Source organism: Neophocaena asiaeorientalis, unplaced genomic scaffold (genome assembly GCF_003031525.2).
Source record: "Neophocaena asiaeorientalis asiaeorientalis breed wild unplaced genomic scaffold, Neophocaena_asiaeorientalis_V1.1 scaffold477, whole genome shotgun sequence".
Lineage (NCBI taxonomy): Eukaryota > Metazoa > Chordata > Mammalia > Artiodactyla > Phocoenidae > Neophocaena > Neophocaena asiaeorientalis.
In genome coordinates this window covers 2,263,679-2,281,276 of record NW_020172630.1, presented here as the reverse complement: position 1 = coordinate 2,281,276, position 17,598 = coordinate 2,263,679, and the positions used below count along the sequence as shown (strand labels likewise).

At 37.0% G+C, this 17,598-nt stretch overlaps 1 protein-coding gene across 1 annotated transcript in view; it reads right to left on the bottom strand.

Annotated features, from left to right (window-relative positions):
- Positions 1 to 17,598, bottom strand: part of USH2A (usherin) — a gene marked incomplete at its 3' end in the record, with an annotated part of 720,880 nt that overhangs the window by 552,915 nt on the left and 150,367 nt on the right. The window contains exons 11-13 of the mRNA XM_024739202.1: positions 16,809 to 17,004; positions 12,671 to 13,312; positions 1,092 to 1,275 (exon numbers count right to left, since the gene is read on the bottom strand). Of these exons, the coding sequence (XP_024594970.1) occupies positions 1,092 to 1,275; positions 12,671 to 13,312; positions 16,809 to 17,004 (1,022 nt within the window). The remainder of the gene's footprint in view (positions 1 to 1,091; positions 1,276 to 12,670; positions 13,313 to 16,808; positions 17,005 to 17,598) is intronic.

Here is a 17,598-nt window from a genome sequence, read left to right as displayed (position 1 = left end):
GTAACAGAAGTGGAGCAGCATGGATTTGAAATATACGATATGTAATAAGAACATAAAGTTGTTTTGATAAATATTTTAAATATTATATTAAAGTTTTTAATCAAATTGAATTTTAGTAGAAAGCCAAATGAACTAGCTTGATTTCTTTTTCAATAATTTACCCCGTCACACTGTCCACACTCTAATCAAGCTGTTAATGAAGAGTGTAACAGCCAAAAGGCAGGCAGCAGGGTGATGATGAGTTGAAAAAATCATCTCAAACCCTTGAGCACTTAGCCTTTATATTTATAAACACACACAGACACATATTGAGAAACAGATTTGGTTGGTGTGTGCAGACACAACACTAGTTTCTTGGGGATAGGAACGTCAAAGAATTCATGGATACAGTCCCAATCCTAGACAGATTTATTACCTGACCAGACCAAGAAAACACACATGGAACTGGCATTCCAGCACACCTTCAAAAGTACAGCAATGAACACATCTGCATGAAAGCAAATGCCCACAGATACACAGGAAGTAAGAAGTAGAACATTAAAGCCAGTGTAACTTTGAAAAGTGGTTAATTTACTTCCAGAAGGTACTTTACACACTGGGAAAAAAAAATCTTATCACTGAATTCAAAGATATGTTTCTCACCTGCCAGTCTTTAAACCTAAATTAGAAAGGCAAAAGGAACATAAATGAATGCAGTAATAAATTCAGGGGCCATGTAGAACAAAGTATATACACACATATGATACCTATCTTAGCCTGTGTATGTGCTTGTGTATTTGCTTTTATGGATATTTCTTTACCTGTCTTTCTCCACAACCAAAATTTGATATTCCCAGGTCCTAATACTGGACACATTTATCAATGTACAGCAACCCATACATTGGAACTCTAGGAGATATGCAAAGATTACTATTATGTTTAATAAATGCAGACATCAATGCATAAAAGAATATATCCACAGACTAAGGGGGACAGAAAATATTCCTTTTTACAGAAGATACTGCCAAAAAATCACTGTTAGTAAAAAAAAAAAATAATTACAAATATAATTTAGTAAAAACATTTAATTATTAATTCTTATAAACACTTACCTTCCAGCTAGAGGATCAAATCCAAAGTAAAGGTCTTTACAATGGTCACAACTTTGCCCGGCAATGGAATCATCTTGGCAAACACACTGACCAGTCCAGCTATTACAGATGTGATTAACTGCACCAGTCTTGTGGCATGAACATGGCAGGCAGCCAGTGGCATTGCCTGGAGAAATATAAAAACCTGGAAATGAAGCAATGAAAAGTTTTTATTATACTTTCTACCCAGTCTTTTCTTTAAAAAATAACATTTTGATCACATTGAAAAACAGAACGCTCTAACACGGCACTATCTAAGTCCCTGTACAAACGTGGCTGTAGCCGTTCTTTATCAGTATGTCAATTATGGCCAAAGAAAAGCTGAGTAAATAATTGACGTTGTAACTGGGTGTCTTCCTGGCACCTACGATTCAGTGTATGCAAAACCTATTTCATGATCTTTCCACTAAAGACTGGTCCCTCCTCTAATCATCTCTGTTTCAGCAAATAGCACCACCATCTATTGCTTCAGTTGCTTCAGGTGGAACTCTGAGACATCTTTGGTAGGATAGCCTGATAAAATACAGGATGCCCAGTTAAATTTGAATTTCTGCTAATCAATGATTATTTTAGTAAAAGTATGTCCCATGTGATATTTGCTTGTATTAAAAAATTCAAATTTAATTGAGCATCCTATATTTTGCTAAAACTGGCAACTCCTGAGTCCTTCACTTCCCTGTGCCCCTACATATAGCAAATTACCAAGTCGTATGAATACTGCCTTCTAAGAATTTTAAATCTTCTACTCTCCATCCCCACTGCCACCTCCCTGGTTAAAGTCACTACCAAGTTTTCTATAGTTAACACTATGTACCAGAGGCTATGATAAAAGCTTTATATTCACTGTCTCATTTAGTTCTCACTGTTAGCAATGTTAATAATTCAGGCATTATTATGTCCATTACATAAATTAGGCAACTGAAGGTTAGGAAGGTTAACAAACTTTCCTAAAATGATAGAGTTGACAAATAGCAGATTCAAACCCAGGCATCTCAACCGCAGAGGCTGTCTCACCTCCTAGCGTCCCTCTTGTCCTCCTCCAACCTATTCTTCATAGTGTAGCTGGAACCATCTTTTTTAGAGTGTATATTGAACACCTCATTGCTCTGTTTAAAATTACTTCATAACTTCCTATTCCCTTTAGGAAAAAAATAAATCCTAGCACAGCTTCCAACCATCCAGTAAGGTCCTGCCTATCTCCCTAGCTTCATTTTACAGCTCATCCCATCTGCCCCAGTCATACTTCATTCTGTTCTTGATGCCTAAATGCTTTTCCTGGGCAGTTCTGTCTGCTGAAATGGTTTGGACCCACCTTTCCTGCTTAGCTCACTCTATGCATATCAGGTCTTGTGACTCTTCCTCCAGTAACCTATTCTGGGCTAGTTCAGGTATGCCTGTTAGTTTCACAGCATTCTATTTCCTATAGAGTGCTGAGGAAAGTTACAATTAATCTCAGTTCCACCAGACTGTAACCACCCTGAAGGCAGGAACCTCATCTGATTAATTCATCACTGTCTACCCAGCATCCAATACAGTGCTTGCCACAAAGGAGGCACTCGAACACTGGAATTCACAAAACTGCACCAAATTATTAGGTAGGCGTTGATCCCAACAAGTACTATATTAAAAAAAAAAGACAAAAACAGAATTTAGATTAATTATAAAATCTGTATTTTGTCTTATAGAAAAAGAAGGGAAATAAAATATGATTCAAAAATATCTTCCAGTTACTTAAAATTTCTTGGACCCAGAAGGTGGAAATCAACAGTTATAAAATTAGAAATGCATTGGACATTTGGATGATGAAGTAGGCATATGAGGGAGAAATGGTTCTGGGTGTGGTGTGATATGTGTTTGTGCATGTACATGTATACACACATATATACGCATATTCACATATATACACACACAAGCGTGTGTACAATGTTACAAGGAATTTTATTGAAACAATGAATGAAGCTCTGGCGAACGAAAATAAGTTGTATAGTTGTCAGGATCACTAACTTACATTTATAAAATATCAGTGATATGAAAGAGAGAAAAAGCGTGAGCACCAAGGGAAGCACCATGTGGTATCTCTTCTTTAGGGGAAAAACCAGAAGTAACTGGAACACTGTAAAATTCATTTGAGGCTCTAGTTGAGAACAAGCCATTCTTTTACAGCTATCAACAATTAATTTGTTATTCTTCTCCTAGGCCCTGCATATTCTCTCTTAAAAAGTTTCAGGAGGAGTAAAATGAAAAGAAAGAAGCTCAAAATCTGTGCCATTCAATTGGAGAGAAATAAGACTATCATTTTTGATAATAATTTGCAACGAGATTCTGCCCTTTGCTTCTTTGCATTCACCAACAGCAATTTGCTTTATACGTGTTGCCAGAAATAGAGTATGGCCCTGACAGTTATTACATAGTTTCCTATCTGACTCACCATGTGATCAAAATCACAAATGTAGAAGGCTTCTATTTTAGACTCAAGACCATTGTGGCTGGGATTCTATGTATTTTCCCTTGTGTGAAGGTACCTAGGTCCTTAAGGTTCATGATGATGGCATCATTCATGTACTAACAGCTCTCCAATTTGGATAAATTCCCCATTAGCACAGATACTTAGAAGTAGAATTAATTTGGACTTTTTGCAATAGGTTCAAGCCACAGAGAAATCTAGAACAGCTAGGAAGGATTTTTACCAAAAAAAAAAATGATTTGTTAGGTGAATCTGTAAAGACCAGGAGTGTAGATTTTGGTGCAGAAGATTGGGTTGCCCAAGTTTGGGAGACTAAAGAAGGGCACGGAAAAATCAGAGGTATCAGCAGAGGAGAACAAGAAAGGTAGTAAAGCAGCCAGGGAGGCTGCAGCCTGGAGGTTAGGGCTTCAGGGAAAAGACTACATCGGAATTTGTCTTAGGATTAATTCCCCTCCTCCTCTCAGCAGCACGATTATAAAGGTTAATCCCACCAGTATTTCAGCTGTCCTATTTTTAAGCAGTTCTGATCAGGATGACTCAGGTACTTTCCTGCTCAACGATTACTTCCTGCCTTACTTGAATATGCCAATTCTAGACCATTACCTCTCCTTTTATGACTCCTAACTACAGAAATAGTTCTGTAGTTAGAACTTCCCTCCCACTTAAACTTCAGCTCCTGAGTGTAGCTTAAAGATAACTGACCTTAATTTTTTTTTTTTTTTAAACAATAGATTTCTGATCTCCCTCCATTAGGTCCACTTCATCTTCCCCAAGTACGTGTCTGCATCATTTTAACTGGTCTTTTGGAGATTTCTTTCCATGGGTGATTTTGTACCACAGTTTAAAGCACGGTCATCAGGACAAAGGTATTACCTTCCATTATGCAGGGCTGAGAGCTCACACCCCCAAATCAGCCCACTAAAGTTTCTTCTTTTCTCCAGTTTTCTTTCTAACTCCAGTCCCAGACCAGACAAGTCTTACGTGGGAAACAATGTGTTATACGGCTAACGCAAAAAGTCACCCGTATCATAAAAGAGTATTGCTTTATCCAGGAGAAGGCTTACAGCATCCTTAGAGTTCAAAGTTATTAGCCAGGCAGCTGGTATCCTCTCCTATAGTGGCTATTTGCACAGCAGAGTACCTGCCCTGGGCATAAAAGAAGAGCCCATTTCCTAGCAATGTCCCTCCTGAGGACCGTGAACAACTAGGCTTTGCTAAGGTCTGGAAATGGGAGTGAGAAAACAAGTTTAACCTCTAGGCCTTATTCAGAAAAGGAGGGCAGAGCTGAGGCTAAGCACTGATTATGAGCCATTTAGAAGAAACAATTCTCATCTTCAACCAGAGAATGGACACCACGTTAAGAGAAAAGTCTAGGGAGGAATTTGTGGCTCACCTACCCCAGGCAACAAAAGACTATTTGAGAAATGGTTTTGCAGGTCAATCTTTTCAAAATGAAGTGTAGGAGACGATGCTAATTTTCAAATTAAAATAACAATTTTCCTCCATTTGATGGTTTTGTATAAAAATCATGCTAAAATTATTATTCATAGATTTGACCAAATGTTAACAAATGCTAAATAAATATGATTATTCATCTCAAGCTATCATTTCTCTTTAAACATTTGAAAAACTCGTTTTCGACTAGTTTAGATGTATTTTAAATGCCCTCCTCCTCCTATTGCTTCTTCCTGGACTGCTTCCCCTGTTTGAATACCTTGCCGAATCTTATTTGTTTTTAAAACCCAGCTCAGGAAACACTACTAAGTTCTTTATGTCTCCCAGCCTTCAAGAAGTAATCAGTCCCTTCATTTTACTACTTCTCTATCTTGTGCATTTCTAATACTGCACTTATTACAAGTATGTTGTATTTGCACGAGTCAGTTTCCCCTACTAAACTGTAATGCCTTAATATATTTCTGGTTGTATATCTTACAGCAGCACAGGCTCTGGTGTATAGTAATTTATTCAATAGACGTTAACTGAAAAAAATGGATATATGAAGGAAATGGATAGATGGCTGAAAGGATGGATGAGTAGACGGATGGGAGGATATCTGTTACTCTTTACAATGATCAGATGATATCTCTAATACTGAAAAGAAAATGGTAAACATAAATCTGTGAGTCATGAGAGTGGTTAGAAGAGGTAGGGTATCAGGGAGGATTAGTAGGAAATGTATATGGATAAGCACGATAAATTCAAAATGTAATCCTTGCCAGATCAACGGATGGAACAGGGCTTCAGAAAGAAAATATCACTCCAAAAATATGTCTCCAGCTCGTAGAATGAAGGATAGAATAAGATGCTTATATGAGGGAAATTATCCTATCGGACTTTCTGTTTTATAAAAAACCTGGTTTTCCTATTGGAGTATCCGTGAGGAGCCTTCATAAGTATATTCTCTAAGAATCAAATCCAGTAACAGCAATGAATATAAAGAAGCACCGCTCTGATTATGTCTTAGAGATTACGGTGTGCAGATACACATGTACACGCATAATCCACGGCACAACTTTTCCTTTGCTCTCACTTTTCTCAGCCTCGATACTTTTCAGACGCATGCTCTAAAGTCTCTGTCCTATGCCGCGGCAAACACCTCAAACGCTCCTCTAACTTTGTCCGTGGAGCAAGCCCACGTCTAGACCTCTCGGTCGGCTCTCCATTACTTGAGCACTGTAGCCGCTCACAGCTCTGTTCATTTTTATTTTGTAACTATTATTCAGATTCAGCACAACAAATGAAATATCCCAGGACCTGAAGCAGTAGCGAGAAACATGGGTTGAGATGAGTTTGAGCATCGGGGGGAGGTTACAGACACTTGGAAGAGTCTCTATTTCAACCCACCCTCAAATATTTGTTAAGTGAATGTTTATAACAAATAAAGAGTTATTCAGAATAAGAGTTTCACTCTTTCAGAGTGCAGATTCTGGGGTCAGATGGACTTGGATGTGTAAATGGCCCTTCTACTTAATGAGACTGCATTTCCCCGAAGGAAATAATACTGGTCCTTCCATCATAGAAATAGTGTGTATATTAAATGGAATTTTTTTTAGATAAAACACTATTCCAGGGTCTGGCATACAGTAAACACTTGGTAAATAGTATCTATTATCATCATCGTCATTTTTACTAGGCAGTTTTCAACAAAGTGGGATTTTCCTAAAATTTAGGTAATGACCTGTCAATATCCTTTTTTCTTTTTTTTCCCCCCCAGATGTGAGTAGGATTGTGATCCGTATTTCCTATGACAAGATTCTTTCCTGATGGTTTATTAAGGAAAAGGCTCTTACTCTGTGGTCCTTCTGTGAAAAACATGCTAATCTGGAAAAGCCGTTTCACCGAACACTGGGGCATGTGTCATAATCGGATCTCAATTTTGATGCACTGATTTTTAATGGAGTATCGGCCATCTAATTCCAATTCCATTGGCAGGGTCTTGCATGCAATGCTGGTTGATGAGCTCATTTCTTGACAAATACGATACACTTCTTAATGAAACAAGATACTTTATTTTCTAATGGTCTGCATGAGTTACAAAAGCAAACCCAAAGTAAATACCAGAGGAAAGCATGAGGAATTGTCCTATTAGCGCGAAATGTGTCATGTGAAGCTGTTTTCATTATAAATTAGCCTTTATTTTATTCCAAAGCTGCAGGATCCTCAATAAACCCTCTCTGCCTCTAGTTCTCAAGGACAAGGGTGGGTCACTGGCTGGGGACACCTTGACACCTTTCTCCGCCCGGCCTCTGATTAAGTGCCTCCTGCCAAATGTTATGAGGTCATCCAGTCCTGAAAAAACGAACCGGGAAAACATATTCAGTGCTCTATTTATGAGTGTAGGTATGTGTCCATCCATATATGTACACACACTCCAAATAATTTTAAATTAAAGCATTTTTAAAATACTTAATGGAGGTTAAGCAGCATTCTTAACCTGTTTTCGAGTTATTGAATGGCATATTAAAACCAATGTGGCTCTAATGTACCTTCTAATGTGCACTGCTGCTTTAACAAATTGCCTATAAATTTTTGTTGAATTAAGCCTATTCCTTGTACATTCCTAGTAAGGTTAAGTTAATAATACATGAGGTTTCATTATATGCACCTTCCTTAATAATGCTTTTTACGAAAGTAGGACAAGAGTCCATGTGTACTAGTCTAGGATGGTCGGTGATATTTACAATCACGGATGAAAAAGGCAGGCTGGAGTCCTTCGGCTCCTTCGTTCACCACCACTATCCGTACTGCTCCCTCCGCGGCTCGATGCTCGCACACATCGGTGTGGTGTTCCCCCCTGTAGGATATAACCTAGTTCTCTCAGATGTGTTTAAAGAAGTAGAAAGAAAGCTTCCAATTGCAGCAGTGCATTTTAATGTGCCCATTGCCATGCTGGCTACCATGAAGCATCCGTTTATAATAAAGATACTTCAGGATCAAGGTTTCTTTTTTTCCATCTAAGTTTCAAGGGCAGAGACGATAAAACCCAGAAAACAAAATTCAAAGTAGTTTCTGAAGCTAGAACAATGCAGAACAGGAAAAAAAAGAAGAAAAAAAAAAAAGAGGTCCACAAACACACTTTGACTTTTCCATAGGCTATGCATATGTGTACAGAATACCTTGTGCTGTCCAAAAAATGCATCAGGTCCTTAGGCCACTAGTGTCTTTCCTCCCTTGCAAGGTAGAATGCCATATCCTCCCTATGTGTAGCTAAAGAGACACTCACAGGCTTGCACTATGCCCATGCCTAAAAAGAGGAGAAGGGCATTGAGATATTCTTCAGTGTAAGTCATTCACTAGTTCAGGAAATATATATGGACCCCCCACTATGGTGATGTGCTCCATGTCCTGGTATAGAGCACTGAACAACCTGAGAAAAGCAATGAGACTTGTAGGCTGGAGAGGAACAACCTATGTCTGGAAATGAAGTCATGGAGGTCATGGGCATTATAGATCATGGGGGCCATTAGAGTCCATCAACTTTGCTGTTTCCTTACAATGATGGAGAGCCAGTGCAGGGTACGGTGGTATGATCTGACCGAAGTCTGAACACATCACTTTGCCTGCATGTTGGAGAAGGATAAAGAGGAGAAACAGGGAGTTCACGCAGCTATTGGGAAAGTCCAGGAGAAACGCGACCACGGCTTGGACCAAGATGGGTAAGTGAGGCGGGTGAGAAGTGGTCAAATCCTGGATATATGTGAAACCAACAAGATTGATTTTGATAGAAGAGACAAGAATTATGGGAAAACTCAATTTTGACTGCAAGGATTTGATCTGAAAAGATTAAACCCAGAAAATACTAGGGTAACATTTTCAGTTAAGCTTGGTTGATTGGACAATTTTTCCCTTCTAAGTCTAAAATATTAAATAAAAGGAAAAAAAAAGAACAGAAGAGGAAATTGTCACTCAGGACAAATGTCTACAAGTAAAAGCCAAGCACTTGCAGGGGGACAGGCCAACCATAAGCTAATTGACGCAGGTTTTCATAACTCTGGGAAAAAAGTGAAACTGAAGGCTTCAGAGATTTCTGAAGGCAGGTGTGACTTTCCCCAAACAGAAGGTTTTCCCTCTCACATTTTGGGAAAAGAAAATGAGTTTTCTCTTTAGAAATTATGCCAGAGGGGGTCTGTACTCAACAGGTACAGGGATGAAGTGCTACAGTGAACAGGGGGATTATATGAAAGGGTACCTGTGATGGTTAATTTTGTGGGTCAACTTGGCTAGATTTGTTGTCCAATTGTTCAGTCAAACACTGGTCTAGATGTTGCTATGAAGGTGTTTTATAGATTTTCCCAAAACATAAGAACATTAATCTACAGACAAAATGCCCCACTGAATTACCAGCGAAAGTATTTATCAAAAAAGCATCTCATCATGAAATTTTCTGAAATGAAGGATATAGAAATGGTAAAGCTTCTGGAATGTAAAAAAAATGAAAGAAACAAGAATCTAGTTGGTACTGCTAGAAGATAATGGTGAAATAAATTTATTGAGTGAAAAGGATTCTATATAATGGTACAATTTCAAACAGCTATGAGTATGGAATAAAGATAATTTCAGGTGTTCAAAATTCTAAAAAAAAAAAATCACTTTCCTCCCTGTACTCCTTTTCAGAAGCTACTGGAGCATTTGCTCTACCAAATACACAAATAAATCAAGAAAAAAGAACACATAGGACTCAGGAAACAGGGGATCCACCACAGGAGATGTGAAGGAAATCTTCAGTAAAGCTGCAAAGGTAAGACCTAGGATACAGCATGCAACAGAACTATAGATCAACAGGCTTAAATCAGAACAGGAGGGTCAGGAGTTCAGATCCTCCCATGGACTAGTATATTCAGTGGGAAAAAAAAATACATATATATATGTATGTATGTATGTATATACACACAGACATCTCCTATTGGTTCTTTTTCTCTGGAGAACCCTACCTAATACAGATGTCTCTGTTAAAACTCCTGATTATTTCTCATTTCAATTAAACAAACCACTTACTGACTGCATGCAATATACAAGGAATTACATCAATATTGTGGCTATGTAAGCTGCATAATATAATCCTTACTGTCAAGATATCAAAACTCAAAGGAAATAAGACAACTGCACTAGTAAATAAAATACACGGTAACTTTAAATATGATAATTACTTTCATTAACAGTGATGGTCCCCATTCTATATCCTCCTTAAAAGAGAGGACAGTTTGCCATACACCTTTGGAGAGGAGTTTTGTGTCATCTGTACTTAGGCAAATAGCTACTGAGAAATTATCCTTCTGAAAAAACAACACTCTACCACATAAATCCCCAAGCGAAAGGGGTCAGGAGACCATGAGAATTGAGTATGATTTTTCCAATAATTTTTAAATTTTTATTTCTATCAAAATTTACACGCAGATAGTTTTTAAAATCAAATAGAACTTAAAGACTCAGAATGTAAAGTGGCAGCCTGCAGCTTCGTCTTTCTCCCAGGAACTTCCCTGCCTAGAGCAATCACCTTCAACTCCTATAGATGTTTCTTCTGGCTTTCATTTCTCGATTTCTGAATAACATGCATGTATTGTTACATCTAAACGCTTAAAATTCAGACTACTGTCTTTCTACTATAGAAAATGAATATTTAGCTCTTTCTACCTCCTCCTCAATAATCCCCTTAGTTGGTTAAATCACTTTTCAGAGATTATCTTATTACGACTACATAAATCTATTTCACAGTTATACCCTATAATATGCTTGATTATATTTCCTTTCTTGAAAAATCTGCCTCTGCTTAGTTTTCTAGGAATCTCTTAGATATTTCTAGGAATCAAAACTCTCCAATAGAACCCTATCCAAGCAACGTATCAGTTTCTTTTTTCCACCCCTGGTCCTCCTGTTCTGATTTGAGCCCACTGGTCTCTAGTTCCGTGGCATAGCTATATTCTAGGTCAGAATGAAACACTCAATAAATTTTAACCATGGATAACGACTCAAAAGCATATAACATTTGCTCTATTAATTTTTGCTGGTTTATTTACAAAGTAGGTTATATACATCATGGTTATTTGTGCAGGAAACTGACTACTTACTTTCCAAAATTAGAGATATTAATAAATAGAGAAAAAAGTCATCTTAGGATATAAAAAATAGTAATTGATTGCAAATTTGGAAGGATAAATCTGAAGCTGAAAGAACGCAGTACGTTGCAGCTGTCAACACTCAATGATCTTCCTGTTTTCTGGGATACTTACCACCTTGCTCCTACCTGAAGGAGTGGTCCCTAGAAGCCATGCTTATGTTATGTGATCCTGACACCACTGGCCACAGTGAATTGGCTCAGACACGGCCACCCCGACAAAACTGAGTCAATTAGAATCTCACTCTTGGAATTGTAACCAAGAAGCAGCTAATGTCTCTCTGTATAGCTGCAACTAGAGCTGTAAGCAAACTCAGGAGACAGGGGTGGCTATATAACCAGGCAGAGAGGAAGAGAGAAGCAGAGTGCCCTTCTGCAGAAAGAGACGGAGGGTGGGAATGAATGAATGAATATATACCAGTGAGAGTTTTCTAGTTCCTGAGTCCCGACTGTGTTGCTCCATATAAGGTTTTATGGGACATTCACTGATAATATAGCCTCCATTTATGTTGAAGCTAGTTCAAATTTTTTTCTGATATTTTATCTCAAAGAGAATTAACCATTCATCATTTCTTTTCTGTCTCTTTGGATTTACTTGTCACACTGACCAATGCCAAGGGAGAGGTTTGGTTCAATTCTACTAAGCTGAATTCCTTGTTATGCAAAACAAGACTTTAGTCCTACCCTTCCCTGGCAGGCAAATCACCCTTTCGAATTTGCATCACCCTCGTTTTCACAGGTTCAGATAACTCAGAGCTGATATTGCTAGACAGGACAACAATTAGTACAGCTGTTAAACAACCGATATTTATATTTATCATAACATCACGATGAATGTATTATAAAGGAAGTATATTGCTTTAGTTAAATCATATAAAGTCAAGGAGAAAGTGATGGATAGGGTCCATCTTTCTTCCAACTGGGAAACCTGGAAAGATGGGTACAGTAGGACTAAACAGTAGCCTATTTTATTAATTTAATGGCATTTAAAAATTATTTTAGATGTTTCTATTTGATGCCAGAACATATAGCTCATTTAGTAAAAACACTTGGTCAGCTTTTATTCAGAAAATCAGTTCAACATCTGAATATTTGGCACTGTGTGGATGATCAACTCAAGTTTCTCTTTCTCTAGAATATAAAATGTATTCTTGCTTTTCTTATTTTTTTTCAGTTGTTAAAAGGGGACTTACTTCAAGTTGAGAAATTAAATAAAAGTCTCAGTTATGAAACGTCTGATTGGCTGGCATTCATCTAAAGGGTCACTCTCAAATACAGCAACACAAATATGCCACATAATCTTAAATAAACTAGTTACACCTCATTAGATAATGATATAAATGCAACAAAGGTGTTGGAGATTGATGTTTTAGAAGTCCTGAAAGAGAAGCAAAGAGGAATCACCTGATATGGGATAAAAAGAAAACCTTCGTGTACTGAAAATGTAACACATTTCTCTCTTACCTGGTTGACACTGATTACACCTTCTTCCTTGACGACGCGGCAAACATAGGCACTGGCCACTGATTGGGTCACAAATGGTCCCAGGTAACGTCCCCCAGGGGTCACACTCACACATCTGGCAGCCTTGAAAATTGCCAACGGTCAGATGATACCTGTGAGGCTCACACTGATTACAGCGAAGACCTGTTACTCCTAATTTGCAGAGACACTGTCCTGTTGATTTCTCACACAGCAGAGAGCCATTTACTGTCCCAGTCCTATCACAGTTACAAGGCAGACAGAGGAAGGAATTGTTTCGCTGCAGGTAGAAGTATCCCTCCAAACATTCACTGCATCGTCTCCCTCCAATATTGGGATTACAGATGCACTGTCCTGTCCGAGCATCACAGACGGTCCCAGACCGGGACCCAGCTACGTCGCAGTCACAGGCCTTACAACCGGTGGTGTCCAGTCCATAAAAGTGTTCTCTGCAGGTATCACACTGAAGTCCTTTGACTTCTTGTTTGCACTCACACTGCCCAGAAAGAGGATTGCAGAGTTTGTTCACTGAGCCGTGGAGGTTACACTGGCAGGGCTCACAGCCGTCGTCATTAACACTTTGGAGAAATTTAAATCCAAAATCGCAATGATCACATCTAAGCCCTAAAGAGAAAAATGTGTTTAAGAAGGTAAAGATGTGAAAACAACCGCATTCAAGCTTTCAAGATAGCTGTAGTGCAAACAATGCTACTGTCCACATTTAATACAGGCACAATAAAATGCTGAGTGTTTTTTTTCACAAGTAATGCCAAAGAGGGGCTGATCATATACTCAAAATACAATGGCAATTCTTAACTTGCACTCACGTACCACTTTATTTTTGCGATGGGCTCTATACAATTTTATTCACTACTTAATGCGAGGAGAAATGCTTAATGCAAATACTGCTTCTGTTGCAGAACTCTTTTCCTCTTTAACAAATATCAGAACTATTATTTTAAAATTATTTAACTATATTAAAACCATTATTCTTAGTTATGTCATAGTAACAAAGTATGTTCGTTTAAAAGTTGAGAGTGAAATACATTTTCAAAGCCATACAGAAGAACTGCATATTACCACATAAGTTATTTTCCTACAAATCAGCATCCTCCCAAAATGTTTAATAAATGCTAAGCTATAACTATTTTTGTGAAAACAGTACACATATTCACTTCTGAATCTCACACAATTAAATAATTAATATAAATAAAAGTTATCCAGAGCAACTGTATCTCAATGCTTTTATACACTCCCTATATTTTATCATTTTCAATTAATATAAATTATGCTCTCCTCGGCTCATAAAGCAATCACATCGCTTGTCATATTGTGTGATTCAGAGCATACCTCTTTAAACACGAAGTAAATTCTGCTGTTTACATGACTCCTACTTAAAGGAGCACAAACATATATACATTTTACATACAGAGAAAAATGTTTTATCACCTACACTTAAATCTGACAACTTTCTTTTGTTTCAAAAAAGTGGTACAAGGGAAAGGAATAAAAAAAAATTGAATAGTAAATGTTGAGAGGCAAAATACTTTCTTTAGCTAGTCTTCACATATCCATGAATTTAAATAAGTGACTATGTGAAGTTGAATCCATTGAAACATTTCAAGCTATAATAGCATTAAAAAAAATTAGTCAGGAAATAACAGTCAAAAACACACTCAGGAAACCATATGCAGAAAAGCATTTCCTAAACTGGAAGGAAACGCCTAATATATATGTATATATATGGATAAAAATTCAAGAACTCCAATGGAAGGCAAGTTCTTTAACAGTGATGAATGACTCACCTAAGGCATATCATTTAATTTCAATAAGGAAAATAAAAAAGGACCACTATTGCTGCAAATTTTAAAAATAACTGTATTGTTAACAAGAATTATGACTCATTTTGAACTATTAAAATTGGTCTACATGGATTCACATCATATCAGTTTTAAAAATATGCGCAGTGCTTATTTGAATATGCCATACATATTCCTGACAGGTAATCTATTCCTAACCGTACTCAGGAAGGCCTACAGGGCATCACATTCGGTGTTAAAAAGTACAGGCGAGCTAGCACACTTGGCATTTAATTCACATTCTTCTCCCTTTTTATTCTAGATGAATGACCTACTTTAATAAAATTATTGGTGCTAATGTATTTTACTGGTGATAGAATCATTAGTAAGCTTTAACAGTTTTGTTAAATCGAACAGTTTGCTTTCTGAAGCACATACAACATACACTTGTATTTTCTGTTGTTTTTTTAATCATACGAACAAGGTAAAATTGAATAAGTTACTTGCTAGCCCCATTAGGAAAAGAAATACATATACATATCAAGTTTACATTTCTATTAAAAAATACTGTATGTGCAGAAATCACTCTAGAGATAGTAATATTAAACTGATGATTTCATCTTCAAAAAGTATGTATTTATATTTTCCCGCAGAAAACTACCTGGTCAACCAATAACACAGGTAAATGGCAGGGAGGCCATAACAAATTTTAAGTAAATAGTAAAGTTTGATTCTTTGATCCTTCCTTAAGCTCTGGAATCTAACTACCACAGGAAAGATTTTATTGATACAGAGCTGTAACCATTTGATTGTCCCTAAAGCCCTTTCTTTCAATTTTGTTTTCACAGCTTGAATTTAAAGGATATTTTATATCAAAGCACAAAGGATGCTGTATGGACTGAACTTGGAGGACTTCATTCAATATCACAGATAAACTTATACAAAAGTGTGCTTCTATTTATGTTAGTTGTTCTTTTCTTTTTGTCCCCGAAAAGTTAGCTTTTGTATGCTTAAAATGCAAAAGGGCAAGTTTTGGTAAAGATTTTGATTTAATCTTCTTTAAACCAGAGAAACCTTGTGTAATACCATAAATTGTGTAATACTATAAATCTTGTGTAATTCCATCAATATGTGCAAGCCCATATTCTTTTCTATTAAATTAAATGAAATGCTTGTCTAGCTGAATTGTACAAAATGATGCACGAGTACCAACATATATAAAAGATAAAGAATTAGCTTTAGTGTTATATCACAGAAATGAAAATGTTACTCCAAATGATATGTTCGTATGTTTGTGTATATGCACGTCTGCGGGCACGTGTGTGTGTGTGTGTCTGCCAGGCATGTTTTTATTATTATAAGGTTCAGGTCAGTGTTAGAAAAACCATGGAAGACTTGGTGTCTTGAGTGACAATAGAAAGGTAAAGGTCTTTTTGAAACTTCCTATATGAACCAAGACGTGTTCAGTTACAAGGCTCACTTTATCTGGAAACTTTCCTCTCATAATATTCTCATATATCAAAATTTCAAAGTGCATTATGTACATAGTGCATTTCGGGCACTTGATAAATTTTGTCCTTATATGGCTGTGGTTCCCCTCAAAAATGTTGGATGTAACAAATTGCTATAATCAAATCTAATTTCTGAAAAATACCTGTGGGAGTAACAAACAAAAAAAGCACGTCTTGTATAAAAAAATGATAAATAACACCAAAGGTAGCTGTTTATTATAATCAGCTTGGTGCTGAATTACAAAATTAAAATTATGTGGCCCTTTATAACTAACCCTAGCAATATACATGATCTGTGGAATTATGTTGACTTATTTTGCATTTCATAGGAACAGTTCAAAGAAATATAATAGAAAAAAATGGAAAGATTTATCACAAAGGACCCTGCAGCACAGAATATTTCGGAAAAAATCCATTTATTTTGGTCTATTAAGAAAACTAGCATGGAAATGAGTTGCTTAGAACTCATTAAGTGTAAAGCATTTTGAAAAAGTGCTAATTTTCTAAAAGAAACATCTATGCAGTACGCAAATTATATTTTTCTATGACTTATTAGTGTGGGACCATGTGAACTAATGCATCTACGGAATAAAGAAACTTCTAAAGGGTTGATTAAACTAAGCTTCAAGCTGTAGTTTGAGAGAATTATTAATTTAGTCATTTTTAGACAGTTAATTTCATCCAAATTTTTTTTTCCCAGCCTGCCTTGAGCAAGGAAATTTGCTTTACTCTTCAGAGAAGAAATCAAATAGAGGATTTTATTCCAGATGGTAATAGAGATGTGACTGCAAACTTTTGCATTACACATACCAATAACATTTGCTTTGCACTTGCACTGGCCTGAATTTGGGTGACAGGTAATATCTCCATCCACTGTCCCAGAGGCATTACAGTTGCACGGAATGCAGCCATCAGGATCCCACTCTTGTAGGTTGTAGAATCCGTTCTGGCACTGATTGCACTGTCTGCCAGACACATGTCTCTTACAATTACACTGGCCTCCGATCTAGAGAAGATACAACATTTTGTAGGGTGATGAACGTTTCTATTTTTAGATAATTTGCTCATTAGGTACAAGACAGAGAGGGCAGGGAGGGAAAACACTTTAAATGTGAAACAGACAAGAAGGTAATAAGGTATTTCCCCTCCTGACACAGAAATATGGGAGAGCTTCAGCAGGGTGAATATATAGAACTGAATGGAAATAAACCGCATAGAAGTCAGTAGTGTATGACTAAAAGGGAAGTGGAATTAAGCCTTAAGCACCATATAAAGAAATCAAAATACAGTCATGGGGAGACTGAAAATAGAAAAGGGCCAGCCGTTAATTTAGTCTTTAATCTCCACCTCTCTGTTTCACTCCTCTCATTTACTCCTTGATCCAAACTTGTTCTGCACATGCCCAGTGCTTCAACTGAGGAAGAATCTTTCTATAATAATATCATCCCACCAAGGTTTTAACAATGTTTAAATAAAGTTCTTAATAGTATCCATTTATGCCTCCTGATAATGACCCTAATAACATTCTTTTACACAACTCTACTCTTAGGAATATTTCAGCATATTTATGGTTCATTTATATTATGAATTAATCACATCA